Genomic DNA, 19803 nt, shown 5'->3' with positions numbered 1-19803 from the left:
AATTTCAAAATAAAAGCCTTGAATATTTTTACATCAGGTAATTGCTGTTTTTGGCTTTATTTGACTTTTTCATCCAAAGCACTGTTACACATGGTATTAGTTTGGCCCTTTGAAATGAAGCTTAACAAAAATTTCAAAATAAAAGCTTTGAATATTTTTACATCATGTAATTGCTCTTTTTGGCTTTATATGACTTTTTCATCCAAAGCACTGTTACACATGGGATTAGTTCGGAACTTTAAAATGGAGCATAATAATAATTTCAAAATAAAAGCCTTGCATATTTTTACATCAGGTAATTGCGCTTTTTGGCTTTATGTGACTTTTTTATCCAAAGCACTGTTACACATGGGATTCGTTCAGAACTTTAAAATGGAGCATACTGAAAATTTCAAAATAAAAGCCTTGAGAATTCTTACATGAGATTATTGCTGTTTTGAGCACTATATAACTGATTTTATCCAATGACTGTTATTCATGGTATTAGTTTGGCCCTTTGAAATGAAGCATAGTGAAAATTTCAAAATAAAAGCCTTGAATATTTTTTAAATGAAGTAATTGCTCATTTTGGCTTTATTTGACTTTTTCATCCAAAGCACTGTTACACATGGTATTAGTTTGGCCCTTTTGAAATGAAGCATAATGAAAATTCCAAAATAAAAGCCTTGAATATTTTTACATCAGCTACTTGTGTTTTGAGCATTATATAACTATTTTAACCCAAGGACTATTACGCATGGGATTAGTTTGGCCCTTTGAAATGAAGCATACTGAAACTTCCAAAATAAAAGCCTTGACAACATTTTAAATCGTACCGAATGGTGAACGTCCACCTTACTAACGTTCTTGTGGTTCTCTGCGTGCCATTGATCACGTTGCGCCGTCCTTTAGCGTCGATGCCAATTTGTAGCGTGACGACGCCGGGCCCAAACCCGACGGGCGCGCCTTGGCAGGCCCCGGCTAAATTTCTTCAGAAATTTTGGTTTTCTAGTTTGACAGCTACTAGTGTGTTTTATATCTGAAGATCTGTTTCTAACAAGAGGAGTTTTAATCACTAGGCAGAAAAAGAATTGGAAAGTTTTCTTCTCCTGTCACAAAATTAAATTAAAACAATAAGGTTGGAATTTGATTTGAGAAAAAATATATAATTTTGTTGTGATTTAAATCAAAATATTAAGAAAGTGAATATAGCATGTTAAAAGAAATGGCAAAATACTGAAAGTGAAAAAATCTTTAGCTGTTAAGTCTGGTTTTACGCATCGGCACATTTAGCGGCTTGCCTGTTGCAGGTCCGACTGTTGATTTTTACTTTATTGTGAATATATTTTTTCCAATTTTTTTTTATTCATTCTGACTTTTTTTTAATGGAATTTCTAATTTAATCTTTAAAAAATTAATTGAATTTTTTTTTTGTTTTGATGCAAAATATGTAGCAATTTTTCAAAATTGTGCTACAAATTCAGAAAAGATTTCAGCGTTCGCTGCTGAAAGCGACTGGTTTGCACATCTCACATCGTGATTTAATAATTTCACTTACACTGTGTTAAATTTCCAGATTTTCTTGACAGATTCCACTAGTCATTGATACAAAAAGCAGCCATTTAACATCTGCAACAAAGAAAGCATCACCTATTATTGTTTTATTGCTCTTGCTTTTCTACACAGCTATTTTTAAATTTGGGTTTTTTGTGTCAGAAACCTTAAAATGCAACTTTTATAAATGTATTTCCATATTTTCTACTTACATAAGACATTTGACTTCTTTACTGCATGCAACTGAAACACAGTTTCTCTGCTGCATATTTTTTCTCTCAGCAAAAATAAATCAGACCACACATCTCCTTTACTTTAACTGCAGGTATAGTGACTCATCTCAGCTTTTGTGAGGCGAACTGGAACAAAATATCTGCACCACATTCTGCTCAAGCTGAACAATAGATTTTCTGTCTAGCATTTATTCTATTTGACTGTGTAACCAAATAGAAATGGTCCAGGTTGCAAATGTAAACCGAAAAGTCGCTCACATTCGGTGCTAACAACTGCTGCCAGATTAATGACCATCATCCTTTATTTGCTGAATGAGGCAGATGCACCATAAAAACTGCAGGAAGGTTTTACAAGAAAAGCAGCTGGTGTGAAAGAAGCAGCCAAAACCCAACTGTGTGATACATCTGCAACATACCGAGGATTTTCTGTTTGGAAAATAATAAACAGCCACTTAAAACCTACATATGTGAACTTCAGTATACTGATAAATTTAAGCAAAAATAGTTTACAACAGCCTGACATAGACGTAAAAAAATATAAATTATAAAAATCTCCCAATAGAGTTCAACTACAGGGTAGTCCTGCAGCAATGCATTCTGGGTGCAGAACAGAGGTAATTTGTAAACAGTCTTCAAGTTGAAGTTATGACATCTTTAAAAAAAACAAAGCAAGCCAAATAATGTCGTTTATTAATTGGAAAGTTAATTTCTGGTTTGACATTTAGAAACAAATGATTGAAGTCAGATTTAAGTGTCAATACTCTGTCTTCACATATTTATATTCACATATAAAAATCTACAAAAAAAAAAGAGTAGTAAATTTCTGCTAAAACCACAAGAAAGTTTGAACTTTACTTCAGAAATTTTCTAGAACAAAATTACTGATCTTGAGGAGTTGAAAATTTGACAGAAAAAAAAAATCTGGAATTTCAAGATTAATCTGAGTTTTTCAAGAAGTAACTTGGAAATTTCTGAGTTTAAAAAGTCAATAATTTGCTAGAAAAAACTCAGAAATTTTTAGATTAATCTAAAGAAAATTCTAGAAAAAAAAACTTCTTCAGCTTCAAAAGTCTAGAATTTGCCAGAAAAACACTCGGAAATTTTGAGATTAATCTCAAAATGTTTCTAGATAAAAAAACTAAAAAAGTGAAACTTTTAGTTAAAATTTGCTAGGAAACCTCAGAAAGTTTGAGGTTAATCTCATATAATTTCTAGAAAAACATGATAATTTCAGTTTCATAAGTCTAAAATTTGATTAAAAAAAAAACAATCTGAAAATGTCTTAGATTACTCAAAAATGTTCTGAGTTTACCCTTACTTTTAATTTTTTAATTTTTATTTTTTTAATTGCAATGTCCCTCCGAGGTCATCGTACAAAATAAACCAAAATGCTTTCTTCTAAAAACGTTTTCATGTGGTAAATAGTTTCCTGTCTGTAATATTTAATAATTAAAGCCTACAGGTTTGACAGATCAGCAGGCTGTAAAGCATGAGTGCTACTTGCATGTTTTCTGTCTTACCGGTTCAGTGCAAAGGCATAGTGAAACTTCACGTGTGGATGAGCCATGGGGTCAAAGGTTGGCAGCTTCTCGAGAGTTTCAACCAGCTTCACAATGGACTCATAATCCTGGAAGGTAAATAAAAAAATGCAGTTCAGTTTCTGCTGCAACCTTATGCTTCACATTGTTGACATAAAGATTGTGGGAACAGAACAAGCTCCTGCAAACTCTGATTTCAGCAAGATATGAATCTTCTCATGCCACCTTATTCATTCAGACACTCTAGAGCAGCGAACGCATGCCGGTAATTGAGTGGACTCTTCATCATATTTTTGTTCCTTATATTTGCCTGCATATTCACTACAGCCACTGCCTGCTGAATAATTCACGACATCCTGTATGCTTGTTGTCCTAATGAAAGATTCATGAGGCTGTGCGATGCTTTTGGTGAGCAGCAGGATGTGGACAATGAATGCACCACAAAGCAGAGATGAAAGATGGGGAAGGATGGAAGTTTTAAAATGAGCGGTACAAAAGATGCGCCACAAGCTCTCTGCAGGTGGTTTGGGACGACCTGTGTTTGAGGAGAAACGATTCTCTGAAGGGATGAAAACGGCTGAGGTGACCTCCACCAAACATCCAAGTTCAGACGAGTTTACTTTCCTCTTAAATGGGACGTTAAGATCATCTTTGAGGTTTTTCTTGTTGATTTTCTGCTAAATGTGGATGCAGCTAATGATTGTTTTAGTAATTGACTATACCATTAATGTATTTAACCACTTGAGCATTTTTTATACCATTCTAGAAATGCATTAAAAACACAAATAATTAAAATCATTTTTTAAATAAGAAAATAAAAATCTTTGTAGCAATGGTAGCAAAGGATAAATCAATATCATGTATATTGATTTTTTTTAAATAACTGATTAATAATTCGATAGAAAAAGTTGCTTAATTTGAGATTGTTATTTTATTATTTCAACCAGGTGAAGACAGAACGAGGCCACTTAAGGAGTTCTGGGTAGAACAGATGAAGGTTTATTTTTAAATATAAATACAAAATGTGTATATTTTGGTACAGTTTTGGATTAATTACTGTTCTGAGTATGTTGTTCTTTCAGGAAATACACTTTTTTTGAGTCGGTATACTCCAGTAAACAATTAATTTATTACTATAGTTCGATTAGGATCATTTCAATAATCAATTAATCGGGCTGAAACGATTAAATTGCAAACAAACATTCAGACATTTACCAACAATAAAAATACAACTGACTCGATTATTTTCATAAGAGCTATTTCTAGATACTGAACTGTTTCTACTAAAGAGCAGAAAACAGTTAAAGAAACTAATTTAAGTCTTGCTAATGCTGCTCCTATGTAGCGCTGTTTAACGTTTGCCTACCAAGATGGCGGATTTCCGGGATAACTTACTTCTGGCCCGGTCTTGTGGGAACCGTCTATAAATAATGAAGTGTTTCAGTGGAGTATTTAATTGGGACGCGCACCAATTATGTCATGGATTGTATTTAACATATAATCTGTCATAAACAACTTTATCTGGTATCTTATTGACTCATCATTTATTTTGTATAAAACTGAATCTGACTTTCAGTAAATTCCTGGTGCTTATTTTTCATTGTGTACCTGAAAAACAACTAACTTGTCTGGAGAGAGTTTCTAAAACCTCAACAGGTGCAGCAAATAAACATTTTACTTGTTCATACACTGTGCCAGACAAAATACGTTTCACTATTTTTTTTTGTTAAGAACTTGAATTTTAACACTTGGAGACATTTTTAACTGCTGCCATCCAGTCACTGAATGTTTTAGTCAAGCACAGCTCGACTGTCACAGAGATATGGGTAAACATGGCAACAATACAACATGGAGACAAGTCTGACACAGAGCATTAAACATTTTCTAACTTAGTGCGGCGTCTGTCCTGAGGTAGGAGGCAAATATCTTGTCCTTTTTGCTACTTGCTGCTCAGAACAACATGGTCCTGTGTCGTTTTTTAAAGCTCACCTGGATGTCCCTGTATGTCAGCAGCAGGTTGATGACCACGTCCACTGAAAGACACTCCACGTTGTCCAGCCTCTGCTGAATTCGGCTCAGTTCGGCTGACAGCTCCACGCCGGTGTAAAGTTCCCGAGCTTTACGGATCTCGTTCAGAATGGTCTCTCTGAAATACTGGCTGCAGGACAAAAACCATACATTTAGTTAGAAAAACCAATCAGATTTATGTTGTTTTGGCTTTTTTTTTATATATATTTCTAACCTTGATACACATTTTTTATATCAGACTGAGATAATATGAGTAAATAAAAAAATATATAATTTCATTTATTAAAGCCAAAGTGACCTGTGAATGCTTATGATAGGTCTTCACAGTTTTTACAAAATCACTTTTAGATAATGAGATTTTAGTCTGGTTTTGAATTCCTTTCACAACGAGCTGTTTTAGGGTCTCTGTCACTTTAAATACATATATACTTTAAATACATACATAAACTGTGCTGGAATTCTGCTGGGGTTGCTAGGTAACGGGTTGGGCTCTGCTGAGGTTGCTAGGTAACGCGCAGTGCTGGTGGATTATGACTTAACAATTGGGGCGTTTTCAAAACACATAAAAACATTTACTAAGTACATTTACTTATTACTGGGTGATTTTTATTTTTAAGTGCTTTGGCTTTTTTAGAACCATAAAAACGTGAATTTTGAATAATAGGTCCCATTTAAAACACTTAAATTTACTAAAAGGAATGGTGAAACATTTTCAATTTCAAAAATCCCTTTTTTTTTTAGCTATAACTATGCTATATAACCTTCAGCGGAAGTCCACATCGGTAGAGAACTTTAACTTCCTTTTACTCAAACAATCGCAAGGTTTCCTCAAACTGGGCAGAAAGTTAATAAATGTATGGCCATCCTCCTCCTAAGGTAAATCTATTAAAGTTGGCAGGAGAAAAACATGATAAATTTAACTGACAGCAAAAGTATTGGTATTCCTTCAGCGTTTTTAGATACAGATTAATATTAGGAGCAGATCTCAAAAATGAAGAACACCAGCACTCATGCATGTAGTTGGACACACCTGGTTTTAATTAAACATTAGAATGGGCCAGTTAAGACAAAGACCTAAATTCATTTTTCTAGGAATCTGTGGCATAAACTCAACATTGATCTGATTGATCCAACTTGAGATATAATGTCTAAAACTGGTAACCTCATGTCAAAAATCTGGTTCAGCAAAGTACTGACAAATTACAGAGACATAGCACACTTTAAAATGATTTACATTACGACTTCATAGCATTTGAGACAAGCCTAATCCAAACTTTAAAATGGTCTGCATCTACAATCATAAATTTTTCCTGGAATAGGAAAACATTTTCATCTAAATGTTCAACTGGTGCATTTTACAGCTTTGCCATTTCTGCTTAGATCCTTCGCTGTGTCAGTAAAAATGAGCAGTAAACAGAGTTCTTCCTCTGCAGCAGAGCCAAAAACAGGATGTTTGTTCATTCAACATCCCTTCTTATGAGCTGCAGTGGCAAAAGACTTTTTATTAGGTTACAAAATCTTTGCAACATGACCAAAATGAAAGATTCACAGCTAAAGGATGGTAGCTGATGACACACACACTGCAGGAAAGCACTCACTGAGAGTTGGCCTGTGACACTTTGAGCAGCTGAATGAAGCGGTCCAGCAGCGGCATGCAGATGGGCCCCAGCAGCATCTCGAAGCTGGGCTGCATCAGCTCCGTCAGGCCCTTCATGAGGCTGCTCTCGCAGCAGTACACTTTGTTGTGAGGTGTGACCATGTACGGGATGAAGGTGTAGTTGGCCGAACATGTCTGTGGACGGAAAACACACACATTAAACGTTGCTGGAATAACCAGTAAAGCAGTGTAATCATTTATTTATTTACGTCTCACTTCAGATTAGAAACAGTTGAGACGTGCTGTTTTTCATTTCCGTGTTTTTACATCTGACAGTCTGGTAGATTTGGTACAACTGGGGACCAAAATCGCAACTTTTGTTTCATTTTCAGCTGGTCCGGTTCTCTTTCACACTGCACTGTATTAAACGATCCAAACCCTTTAAAACCCTGTTCCCTCCTCACCTGTGGGGGCGCTACATTAAGAACTACTAGAGGAAATGACATGAAAACCTCAGAAGAAGACACCGAGCGCAAATTTTCTTTACACAATGTAAACAAAAATGGGGTGATGTCAGATTTAAGCAGTTGTAGGTTTTCTCTTTGGTAAAAGTAAAATGAGTCGTTTTGTCCTGCTAGCGCTAGAGGCGCCTTTGTTTTGGTTGTATTTACCCAGAAAACCCTGCGCTATAGTTCACTTCCTGCTTTCGGAGCAGTCTCCGGTCTGCTTGGCGTTCACATATGCAGCAGATTCAAACTGCAGCAGATTTCACTGAAATCAACTGAAACAAGTTGTGAGTTTGTAGGCGGACCAGAGTTTGGTTCTTTTGGTCAATACCAGAGTTTGAGTATTCACGTCTCCCCAAAGGTTTTCAAGACAAACAAACTATAGAGTTGGATTAAAGTGGACTAAACAGGACTGGTGTGAATGGATCCTTAGTTTCAGTCACAAAATATTCTCTTTCTTCAAAGAAATTTACACATTTAAATATTAATTTTAAATGCACATAATGTGAAACTTTGCTTGGACTTTTTTTTATGGCAGTTAGGCTAATTATGTCTATTAAAATAAATATCTAATCGTCAATACAACTTTTCCTTTTCATTCATGTTTGGGCCTGTATCTTACAATACTTATAGTCATTTAAATGAGAAATCATACATGATATTTGGAAAAAGTGATGAATTTATGGGACAAAAAGACGCTAAACCCAGTATACGACAGCGGTCATCCAGGAAAAAAGTGCTGACAGCAAATTTATCCACTGAGGAGCAAAAGTTTGGAGATCCTACAAACCGGTACCCTAACTGAGGCCTTGAAAGCACTTTTTGCCAAGCTCAGTTTTTCACTACTTTTTCTAAAGTGTGAAAAATGGCTTGACAAAAATTCCAAAAGGAAACAAACAAATTACAGTGGTTCTTGGTATTTATAGTCGTTTGTGACCACAGTTATCCATCAATAGCTAAGATCCATGAACACCTGAACAAAAAATGTCCATTTTAAATTGTTCAAATCACTAAACGTCCGATTTGCAGCCTTCATTGGACAGAATTTGTGACACATTGTTGCACTCCCATTTCTCCCAATAGCTGTGTCACCAAATATTTCATATTTTATGGAATAACCATCAGTCTGTGTGCCATTTACAGTAATGTAGCTATCAAAATGTTACAATCTTAAGCTTATTATATCTATGTTGAGGTAATTTTCTGATAGAAAAGTAACTTTTATTTTAATGCTACACAAAAGCAACTTGTATAGGAAATTAACTAATCTCATATAAATTGAGAAACAGAGAAATTTATCATAAAACATGTTTTATAAACATGTGTTAGCAACATTTGGAGAAACCAGGTTTATTAACTCAAGAAATCTGCACACATCAGCAGCCATGTTGTACCGACAAACGGCCCACAAAAAGTAACAAATGGAGTAAAAGTAAATATTTTAACCACCTTGTTTTAGCTTAGTGAGAAAAGTCAAAGCGCTTTGACTTTTCTCACCATCATTTTATGTCTGGCTAATACTAATCAACATATTCTGGTTAGAAAGAGTTTTCTATTAAAGAACCAATCTGTTTTCTGTTCAGAATATTTGCTAGTGTTGCTTTGTCATAACCTATACTAAATCAATACTCACACATGATAATAATGACTGAGTTTTGGCTCAGCAAAAAGCTGCTCTTTTGCGCTTAATATTCTTTATCTGCTCTGAAATCTGGAAATGTTCTAAACTTCAGTTACAATATTTTGTTTCATTCATATATGAACAAATAACCAATTTTATTGCTGAATTCCCATCAAACTAACTTTATAGAGAATAAACTGTATACCTTTTTACTGTAAATAGATGGGAAGCAGAGTTTCAGAGGAAGTTTAAGCTGCTTCCTCTGCTTAAAGCTTTTTTACTTCACAAAACATTACTGTGGGAGGACAGCGATGACTACACCATTAAAAGCTGATTTCTTATTCTACAAACACTGACAGGTATGCACTTAGATGAATTTAGCATTTTCCTCCAGTGCACTGAACAAATTAAAGTGAAATTTAATGCTGATCTGCTGACGTGGTGCAAACCTTTCCATACACCATCATTTTCCTCCATTGTTGGCTTTTATTTTGCTTTATGTCTTATTTCTGCTGCAGCACCAATAGGGCTATTTATTTACATCTCATTTTTAGACATCTGTGGTTTGACTGTAATAATAAAGCTCTGGTGGCCTTTTTGCTGCTAATTAAAGAAAGAGGAAACGGGTGGTGTGTGCACACAGCTGAAGCACAAAAAGAAAACCTTGCAATGTTTTCAAAAAGAAAAAAGAAACCTGTTAGATGAGCATCAGAAGCTGAAGCGCAGCTGCTTCCTGACTAACAATCTATCATGTTTTCAGCCTTGCAGAAGCACCGATGCCACAGCTGATGCCTTCACTGCCACTGAAAAGGAAGTGAAAGACGGCATGGTGCAGCGATGAAATCTATCAACTGATAACAACTTCCTCCTGTGCAACAGAGGATAATGACATCAACTCCGGGGGGAAAAAATAACACCCAGACCCCTGGTTCTTTTAACTAAAGTGTGCTGCGAAACACTGCTGCTATATTTAGCTTTACTGTCTGTGTATGATTCATGCCGTCACAGGAATCAAATGGCAGGTTTGTTTCCAGGAGAACCTGAATGTTTCAGAACAGCTGCAGCTCGTCTGACGGGAACTTGAACAAGTCGTTTACAGGTAAAGGTTTACCAAGGTGAAACAGACTTTGGCTCCAGGGGAATGTGAGGCCTGGGACTGACGAGGAGTTCTTCTATTTGTTAGCTCGCCACATTAGCAGCTCATCCTGAACAGCCAGGTTGAAACCTGCTGTTGCAGCGTAATTAAACATAACAGATTCTGTTGTTAACCAGTGCTTCTGCAGCTTTCACCAAAAGGGAATATACCTATGTTACCTAGCAACCCAAGCTGAGCTCCAGCATGTTTGGTCAGCTGGTTTTACCGCTGTATGCGCTGTACAATGGCTGCTGGAAAAGACAAGTGTTTTATTGTTGACTTCCAATCTAGAAACAACTTGCTGCATTTTTGTTAGTTGTGCAGGAAGCTCTACTTCTGCTTTTCAAAGATGTACAGTTGTATAATTGTGCATCTCTGGAGTTATTGTCACATGTGAGTCTAAACGTTGAGTTAGGGGACCTGGCCAGCAGCAGCTTATTAGGATTTAAAGTGATAAAAGGCACTAAAAAAGCTAATTCTGAAAGGAATGAGACTAAATGAGACTGTTTTTTATTGTGCATAAACTTATTCTAACCTGTTCAATAGGCCACCTTTAAGACTTTTTAATGCATCTACCAATGATACATGGATAAACGTTACCAAGCTAGCTAGCAATGGTTCATTTGTCCCACAAGAAAAATAAACTACATAAAATATATACAATTTCATTGTTCTATCAACGCAATTTAACATAGTTAAAGATCAACTTACATATTTTCTAATGAATTCATTAATTTTAGATACATGCATTAAATATATTTTATGACTATTTGAGGATGTTTTATTGAGTTTATAACAGTTTGTTAACTCAATGAAGCCCTTGTTTATTCTTTATATTTATTCTCATTAAATCTTTGGTAGTTTGTAAAAACACAGTGAGTGTACTTGGAAATAAAATCGCTGTAAATGGATCCACAAAATTACAAACATAATTAAAACCTGGGTTTTAATTATGTTAAATTAATTTAATTATGTTATGGCAGGCAGTTAAAAATATCACATTTCAAACAGTTTGTGACTCATGTTTTAGATATAAATCCAGTGAAACATCATCTACAGAATATTTTGTGCATTCAGACAATATTAAAAACAACGTTTTTTTGTGTGATTTCAGCATTTATACTGACATTTCAGATTGATCCCATTTATATTAATACATAGGTTTTACAGTTAGTTTGGATCTGACAGTACAGTGTGAAAATGTAACAAATTTTGCGATTCTGGTCCCCCATCGAACTGAGTGAACTGAACCATCAGGTGTGAAAGCGTCTAAAGATTGTTTGAAAATAAAAAAACATCTTGAAAATAAATCACTGTAAAATTATACAGCTGTGTTTTGTGGCTGGTTGCACTCAGACAAGGATGGATCACTTTTCTAATAAAGGTATAAAAGGAATAAAAAATGTTTTTATTCTTGAGGAAAAATATAACAAAAATAAAATTAAAAGTTATGAAACACTTGTGTCAGTGTTGATGTTATATGTGATGAGTGTGCATAAAAAATGTAAAAATAACACTGCAAAAACTAAATTTTACCAAATATTTTGGTCTAGTTTCTGGTGCAAATATCTTAGTCCACTTAAAATAAGACAAAACTAACTTACAAGTAACGTTTCAGTCAGAAATAGGAGCTTGTTTTAAATAAATAATTCATTAATATCCCACTGGTAGATTAATTTTAACAAGATATTTTTATAAGTAACTTGTAAGTTACTTATAAGTTAGTTTTGTCTTATTTCAAGTGTACCAAGATATCTGCACTAGAAACTACACCAACAACACTTGGTATCATTTAGTTTTTCTGCAGTGAAAGCATCAATGTCTGCTATTACAGTATTGCATTTTAACTGTGTTTTTATGAGCATGCAGGATGAGATGAGAGGGGCTGCTGGAGTTCAGAGACCGGCATCTTACAGGAAGCAGGGAGAACAAATCACAGTGGGTGCATACGAGTGACATGTATGAGTTCACACTCTGATTCTGTGATAATCAGCACTTTTCACTCTACAGGAGTCAGAGAACAGAGCATCTCATGCAGCGCAGGCTCAACTCTGTCCACTGAAAACCAGAGCCTTTATATCTCACATCAGCCAACATTTATCAGGCAAAGTGTGTTACTGTGGAAAAGTAGGAAGCTTTATCTGTTGCATTAGTTTTTGTAAACAGTAGTACAAGTTAAGAATTAGATACATCTGCATCAGAATCTGTATACAAATGAGATTTTTGTGCAGAGGTTACAGTCCAATCTGCCAGTAAAAAACAGGATTTCCTCAGTTTTAAAGAACCACCGTATTTGAATGCTGCTGGCGTTTTTTGCAAACCAAATTCTCAAAGTGCCTGAGCTTTTTCATGCAGTGTGTGTGGTGAATCACACGAAGCAGCTGTCATGTGGGGAAGGCGCATCTTGAAAGTGAAAGAAGAGACTTTTTTTTTATATTTAACCAAACAATTATCACAGCTCCTCAACCACAGTTTGCTGCATGAGTGCAAACCTTTATAACGCCGAGAACAGAAGCATAAGGCTTTCGATGCTCCGTTCATAAACCAGCATGTTCTTTACACGACACAATGTGTGTGATGTGTGTGAAATGGGTGAGTAATGTGTGAAAAACGAAGGAGACGGAGGGGAAAAAAGCTTTGTGCACTTACAGTGTTCTTCTGGCAAATTATCTCCTGAAATAAGAGCAAAGAAAATATGTTTAGAGGCTGGACAGGAACATTTTCTCCCAGGGAAAATTTATTGCCATCACACCTGCTGGGTTAAACCAATCAAAGCTGTTAGTTTAAAAATATAACAAATAGCGGCCCCATATGTTAAATAAAATGCTGAACTAAACCGTTCTCTAGCATGAAATGTTAAAACGGATCCCTGTAGCATGCATATTTGAGTTTTCCCTTTGGAAAAATTACTATTCTGAATTATTTTTCCAGTAATTTTGAACATTAAATATCAGCATTGTGCCATCTTCATGTACAAAGATAATTTTGGCACAAATGTATCATCTCTTGTGTTAACAAGTTCAAGTAATGTTTGAAAACAGCTAATTTTATCATCCTGTTTGCACTGCTAAAAACACAACTAATCAGAGATTCAAAAATACACCACAGTGGCTCACCTTTTTTCACTTTTATTCTATTCAAACCAAAAAACAAAAGAGATATTTAAGTGGATGGATCAAAAATGTGCAGAAATAACTTAATCTCAGTCAAACTGGCAAATCGTCTCCTGAAATACGAGCAAAAAAAAAAAAAAAAAAGACAGCATCTGTGCTGAGCAGTTTTTGGGTCTTAACACAGATATTCAGTTGGAATTAGGTTTGGACTTTGACTAGGCCACAAAAATACACTTAGAGCTAAACTATTTCATCGTAGTTTTGGTTGTTTGTTTATAGTTGGAAGGTTGATGAAGCTAGCACTGTTTTTCTGGGAGGTTATTATGAACAGAAATACAAAAATGTGAATAATTTTCCTCCGTTTTCACAATTATTTCCTTCTTTTTGTTGGTTGCAACAAGAATTATTGACGTTTGTGGTTCTAATGTGACGAAATGTGAGGAAAAAAAATTCTAACTTAATGCAAATGACCAGATTCTCTCTGAATATAAACTTCAGGTCGGAACCTGTCCAGGTTAAATGAAAATAATAAAAATCACAGCAGAAGCTGCAGAAAATTTAACATATTAATATGTGGGTGAGATTAGTGGCTGATTAGCAAAATGAAAGTGGAATTATTTCACTTTAAAACCATATATGTACAAAATAAATATCAGAATAAACTTGTACAAGAATGAAGTCAAAAGAAAATGAGAATAAAGTTATAATATTACAACAATAAAGTCTAACAATAAAGTTATCATAATGTGAGAATAGAGTAATGATATTTCAAAAATTAAATCATAATATTATGAGAATAAAGTTGTAATACTGTGATTTTATTCTCATAATTTTATCTTTTTATTTTTTCTTAGTATGGCCCTAAGAAAAATTTTTTCTGAATGTGTCACAAACTTAATAAAAGATGTTTCACTCAAGTCGGGTGATTTTTTAAAATCCCATCCACAGAAAACTGGTATAAAACTCTTATTTTAAAAATGTTTCACCAGAAATAAACATGCCAATATTTATACCTACTTAAAGACCTTTTGCTCCAAGGAAATTTATCTTAAAGTTTCATTATTGAAAGAACTGAGATCAGAGGAAGATCTAGATTTCATGGTGTGAAGCAGCAACTCTCATCAGATGAGATGAAATCCTCCATCAGGAAGCAGTTTGCATTTGAGCTGAGAGAAACGCATAAAAAACAGACCTAATGGAGCTGAGATTGTAAAAAACACTTTATTGTGTCGGGACACATCTTTTTTGATAACGTGTGTAATATTGTTAATCAACTGTACTTTCTATTTAGCATGTCCAGAGTCGCAGCTTAGCTACGCCTGAAACGATTAATTGGATAAATCATCATTACTAATTAATTAATCTCTGACTCGACATATTCAAAAAAATTATATTTGACAGCAGTAATTAAGGCAAAACAGTTAAAAATATGTACTTTTTGTGTTTAAGATTTAAAACACAAATTGACTGTAAACATGTTGCATTGTTTAGCTTCACCTGTTTCAAATGCTGTTAAAAATTTCCTAATAATCATATTTCCTATCCGATTATTAACTAGTTAATCCAAAAATTGATCAACAGATCAGCCCGACAATGTATTGCTGCCAAGTCAAGCAGAACTTTAATTTTTTAGCTGCAAATGCATCGTTTGCTACAGACACGTTATTGCATTTTAGGCAATGAAGGGTTTATTTTCATATTTAAAAAAGGAATTTAATTATTTGTGTATGTAACTTTTAATGTATTTCTAATATTGCATAAAAAAGACTTGAATTAAGAATTTGCAGAATTTACCAATTATTTAAAAATCTGATTAATCACCAGAATACAAAAATAATTGTTAGTTTCAGCCCTACAATAAATAAAAAAGTGAAATAACGAGTGATCTGTGACGTTTTTCATCGTATCTATGCCACATGCACCAAACTACGTTATCAACCTCCAGCCTCGACCTGCACAAAGCTTTTAATCGGCAGTGGAGCGTTGCAGACAGGCCGGCTTACCTGCAGAGACTGGAGAGACTCGGCGTTAGTGTCGCAGTACAGGATGATGTTGTTGGCCATGCTGAAGCTCTCTCTGACTCCCAGATGGTAGAAGAGCGAGGGCTGGCGGAAAGCATCTGTCATCTCCACAACAGCTATGTCTAATGATGAAAAACAGGTGCAAGTGTAATGTTAGGAGTCGATGCAATTTTCTAATCGACTGTAATACCAATGTTGATCAGTTTGGTCTATAAATGCATATAGTGCAGTGAGATTTCCCTAATTATTGCCACGTGTCACCAACAGAGAGTTCTCACTCTGGGGGAAAAAACCAAAGATCCATTGTCAGCAAAGCAGTCTCCTTTGGAAAAAGCATCGGATTAGGAACATGGAGTTAATGAGGTCGTAAATAACAACACATAGAACAGTTTGACTCTCTTCTTTAATTAAACATGTGCACATATTAGAGATTAAATGCCTACTAACTTGTAAAACAGGCATGCTGGTGGTCATTAGTTGCATCCATAAAGCAGAGAGGTGGATGATGTCACCAAACTCACATGGTTACGCTCCTGCAAAGTCAAAGGAGCCAGTTTCCAACTCTCCAGCTCCTTATTTTCAGAGCAGACCCACTTCAGGTCAATTTAAGTCAGACTACAACCTGTAACTGTGTAGAAAAAGAGCCAAACAGCCAGACTGCCTTGTCAGTTCAATGGAAATGTAAAGTTAGCTTTTCACAACTCCAGGACACATCAGGAGTCTGTCAATGTTTTCTGTTATCAAAATGGCTTCCATAATTTCTGAAAAGCAGACACATAGTATCAGGAGCGCCTGCAGGATATTATCGGAGGGTAGGCACAACATCGTCACTGCACACGAACACAACCACATCTGCAACGCGCATCATGTGCCTGCACAAACCTAAACCACACAAATATAGGCTACTTGCACATAACGCGCATGGCCCACAAAAACAGCAGACCTATTCCTATGTCTGAGACATCCAGAGAAGGAGAAGATGAAGCAACAATGTTTGCTTCATTCCTACTCATTTGGTAATGTTTCAACTAGATTTAACTGTTTAACCTGCAGTTTTAGCTTGACGCTCAGGAAGAGTACAGCAGATGTCACGGTCGGCCAACCGGGCGACCCATCAGCTCTTCAGTTCGCGAAATCCCAACAAAAGCTCAAAGCAACCCCAACACTATTTTTTTTAACTTAAAATTTCAAGGTACGCACGGTGTGTACAGCCGTACAGCTGCAGGCGCTGCGGCCTAGTATGACTGACATCTACACGTCTGCGTAGAAAGAAGCCGCAACGCTACTTGACAAGCTACCGGCTAATAGTAATACTGAAAATATTGAGTTTGTCTAAAATAAATACTGAAAAGTGTTCATAAAAAAAAACAAAGCATAAAAAACCTAAAATACGAAGATCAAAATTCCTTCAGTTGAAAAATGTTTAGTGATTTCTAGCACTTTTGCCATTTTGTCCATAGTTTTAGAGAATCAACATGGATGGATGCAACTTTTTATGATTATAATTAAGCTGTTTAATGTAAACAGCTTAACAAGTTAGGTTAGATTTATGGCCTATACAAAACATGTTTATTACATTATTAGATCATTAGATTTCAGTTTTGAGCTCCTTTCAGAAAAAGCTGATTTAGGGCCTTTTGTTACTATTAGCACTTTTTGCTATTCAATTATTAATCCAAAAACAAATACAGTAGATTAGCTGCAGATGTATCTTTGCTAAAAATTACTAAAGGAATGTTATTTAATTGCATTTTAGGAAATAAAATGATTATTTTCTTGTTAATTAACTGAATTATTTGCATCTTTTTATGCATTTTTAATATTGTGCAAAAAAGGCTTAAGTTGCTAAATGACAAATATGTAGAATGTGCCCATTTTTTATCCGATTAATCGTCAAAATAATCAAGTACTATCAAGTTAATAGTCTCCAGAGAAGTCTAAAATAAATCCATTTCTCTCTCTGTCTTTTGCCTTTTCTCCATTTAATCTCTTCATTTTTCTATTCCCAAGAAAAACCTTCAACAATTCCTGCAGAGAGACATAACAGTGATTGGAAATTACCAAAATATGTCACATTGCTCGTCTGTTTTTGACTCCAGCATCAGCTGAGAGGAGGACATATGACCCGTTAGTAACTGCTGAAGGCCTTATGCAGCCTTCTGTCAACATTATGTTGGTGGTTCTGATGTTTTACTGGCATGAGTTCAGCTCTGCTGAGCAATCACGGCTGCTCTCCAGGAATAATTAGAGGCTGTGCAACCAAATCAGCCACTGTGTGAGAAATCTTCAGTTCTTCTCCTTGAAATCAAGAATATTCTCTTATAAATGGTGAAAAGCTGAATACAGATCAGTTGACGGTGGGGAAAGAAAATCACATGGTTTATGTTTGAGGTGCCTCTCAATTATTTTTCTTTAAAATCATTAAAAACTGCAGTGGTTCAGGTTCCTGGCAGTGGGTCTGATTTAACTTAATCTTGGTGTAAAACCAATTAGCAGCAGTTATTTTTGATTGAAAAACAGACATGATAAAACTTGTTTTGGAGGATTTACACATGATTCAGCTCAACAATGCAGACAGTTTTAAAGATTTTCCAACATCTCTAATTGGATTTTATTGAGACAACGATAAATTGAAATGTATCACAATAAATAATAAACGAACAACAAATGCACCCGGTTAGAATTATGTCATTGTAAATGACTTATTTGTATAGCATCTTTTTAAACAGATGTTAGAACGTTACAAATGATACAAGACTCAAAAATGTGTGTTTAAGAATCATGATGTCAGTTTGTGTTTTTCCATTGGTTTTCTCCTTATTAAAAATGCATTAGCAGCGTTATTGCATCACATTTGTTGTAGTTCTGGCTGAGAAATTTGGATTTTCATCATTTGTATTCCTTCTGTCTCAACAGGAAACATTTTCCTGCTGAGTTTCCTCCCTCAGTTTATGCTGCATTTTGTTTTCTGAGTGAAAATAAAGCCAAGTTTATTGCATCGTTTCTGTCTCAATAGCTTGTTTGCAATACTCCCCTTCAGATGCAATATTGATGGGGTTAGCTGCCAGCCGAGAAGTGAGACAAGCTTATCTTTTATTCAGTAGACAACCTGTGCTGCTTGTTGGCATTCAGTCGCATCTTGTCTGCATAAGGCAACTTATGGATGAAGATAAACGACCTTTTTTACGTGTTTGTTCAGGATTATCGAGGTTTTGAGGAAGATATGGGGGGAAACTGTTTCACCTTTGAGCATTTCTGATGAAATCCTCTCTCCAGTCCAGTTCTGATTGTGATTGCTTTGAGCCAAAAGAAGATGTTAATCATTAATTGTTCCCAGAGAGGATTAAGGTCGAAGCTACCTTGGTTTTAATCAGCGAATGTGCGTCCAGATATGCAGATCTGATCACTCAGAGAAAACGCAAGCCTCTTGATATCACACATCACTGCACTGAACCGCAGACCTTAAAAGTCCTTTCTATCCAGTCCTCTGCCCACTTACTGTAGCTGCTAATGAAAATGGAAATGGAGGCAGTTTTTTGTAGAGATGGGGAGACAGATGAGGCTGATGATGAGGAACTGATCATCAGAGGCCAAAACGAGAACCTGCTTCCTGTTTGAATTTGCATGTCATGGTGAAAAGTTCATGGTCACCGTTCAAAGCTTTCTGCTGAACCGCTGACGACCTAAATTCTGCAGCAGAAAACTTAAAGCATAAATTAGATCATATTCAAGCATTGGAGTAAAATTCTCAACCTTTTACCTTACAGCTACATATTTAGGAGTGTATTAAAATACCATCTCCTGTTACCAGGGCGATGAATCAATTTTAAAATTTTAATTTAAAAAAACAGATCTGAGAACAAAAGTTTTTCCCAAAAGATCAGCAAAAATGATTAAATCTGCATTTGTTGGACACAGATTAAAATAAAAAGGTTTTGCTTTAAGCCTCATAAAAAAGACTTTAATCTCTTCAAAATGGATTTTCACACCTGTAGGTTTCTGCCAACTAGTTTCTAAACAATTTAATGAGCTTTATGAGTCCCTCAAGGAAAGAGAGATTGTACATATTTATTAATAAAATGCAGCTGTTGAAAAGCTAAATCTGCCTAAAAGCTAAATATGCCACTAATGGGAGTTCTTACGGTTATTTACTGGAGATACTTTAAAAGTCCTTAATGGGTTTTTTTTAACGAATAGTTTGCTCTGATTTGAGGTTACGACCAAAGGGGGTGTGAGGAATATTAATCCAATTGGTAATATTGACAATTTTAATACTTATCAGCTGAACACAGCTATAAAAATAGACTTGATTGTTGAAAATTAAGAAGTATTTCACTTTCTGGCTGAGCTACATTTTCATCGTTTAAAGTTTCCAGACACTAGTGAGGAAGTCTCTGGGCTACTTAACCTTTTCACCCAGAAGTGACTCACTCTTTTCCCCTGAAAGGAGGATTACATTCCTTTCTGGGACAGAAGGA

General features: G+C 35.4%; 1 protein-coding gene across 1 annotated transcript in view; it reads right to left on the bottom strand.

Annotated features, from left to right (window-relative positions):
- Positions 1-19803, bottom strand: part of map3k5 (mitogen-activated protein kinase kinase kinase 5) — a 77236-nt gene that overhangs the window by 41194 nt on the left and 16239 nt on the right. The window contains exons 2-6 of the mRNA XM_023347571.1: positions 15308-15447; positions 12841-12864; positions 6931-7124; positions 5294-5462; positions 3287-3393 (exon numbers count right to left, since the gene is read on the bottom strand). Of these exons, the coding sequence (XP_023203339.1) occupies positions 3287-3393; positions 5294-5462; positions 6931-7124; positions 12841-12864; positions 15308-15447 (634 nt within the window). The remainder of the gene's footprint in view (positions 1-3286; positions 3394-5293; positions 5463-6930; positions 7125-12840; positions 12865-15307; positions 15448-19803) is intronic.

The sequence above is a fragment of the Xiphophorus maculatus genome, chromosome 15 (assembly GCF_002775205.1).
Source record: "Xiphophorus maculatus strain JP 163 A chromosome 15, X_maculatus-5.0-male, whole genome shotgun sequence".
Taxonomy (NCBI): domain Eukaryota; kingdom Metazoa; phylum Chordata; class Actinopteri; order Cyprinodontiformes; family Poeciliidae; genus Xiphophorus; species Xiphophorus maculatus.
The sequence above is the reverse complement of the archived record's forward strand: the minus strand, read 5'-3'. Positions and strand labels throughout refer to the sequence as shown.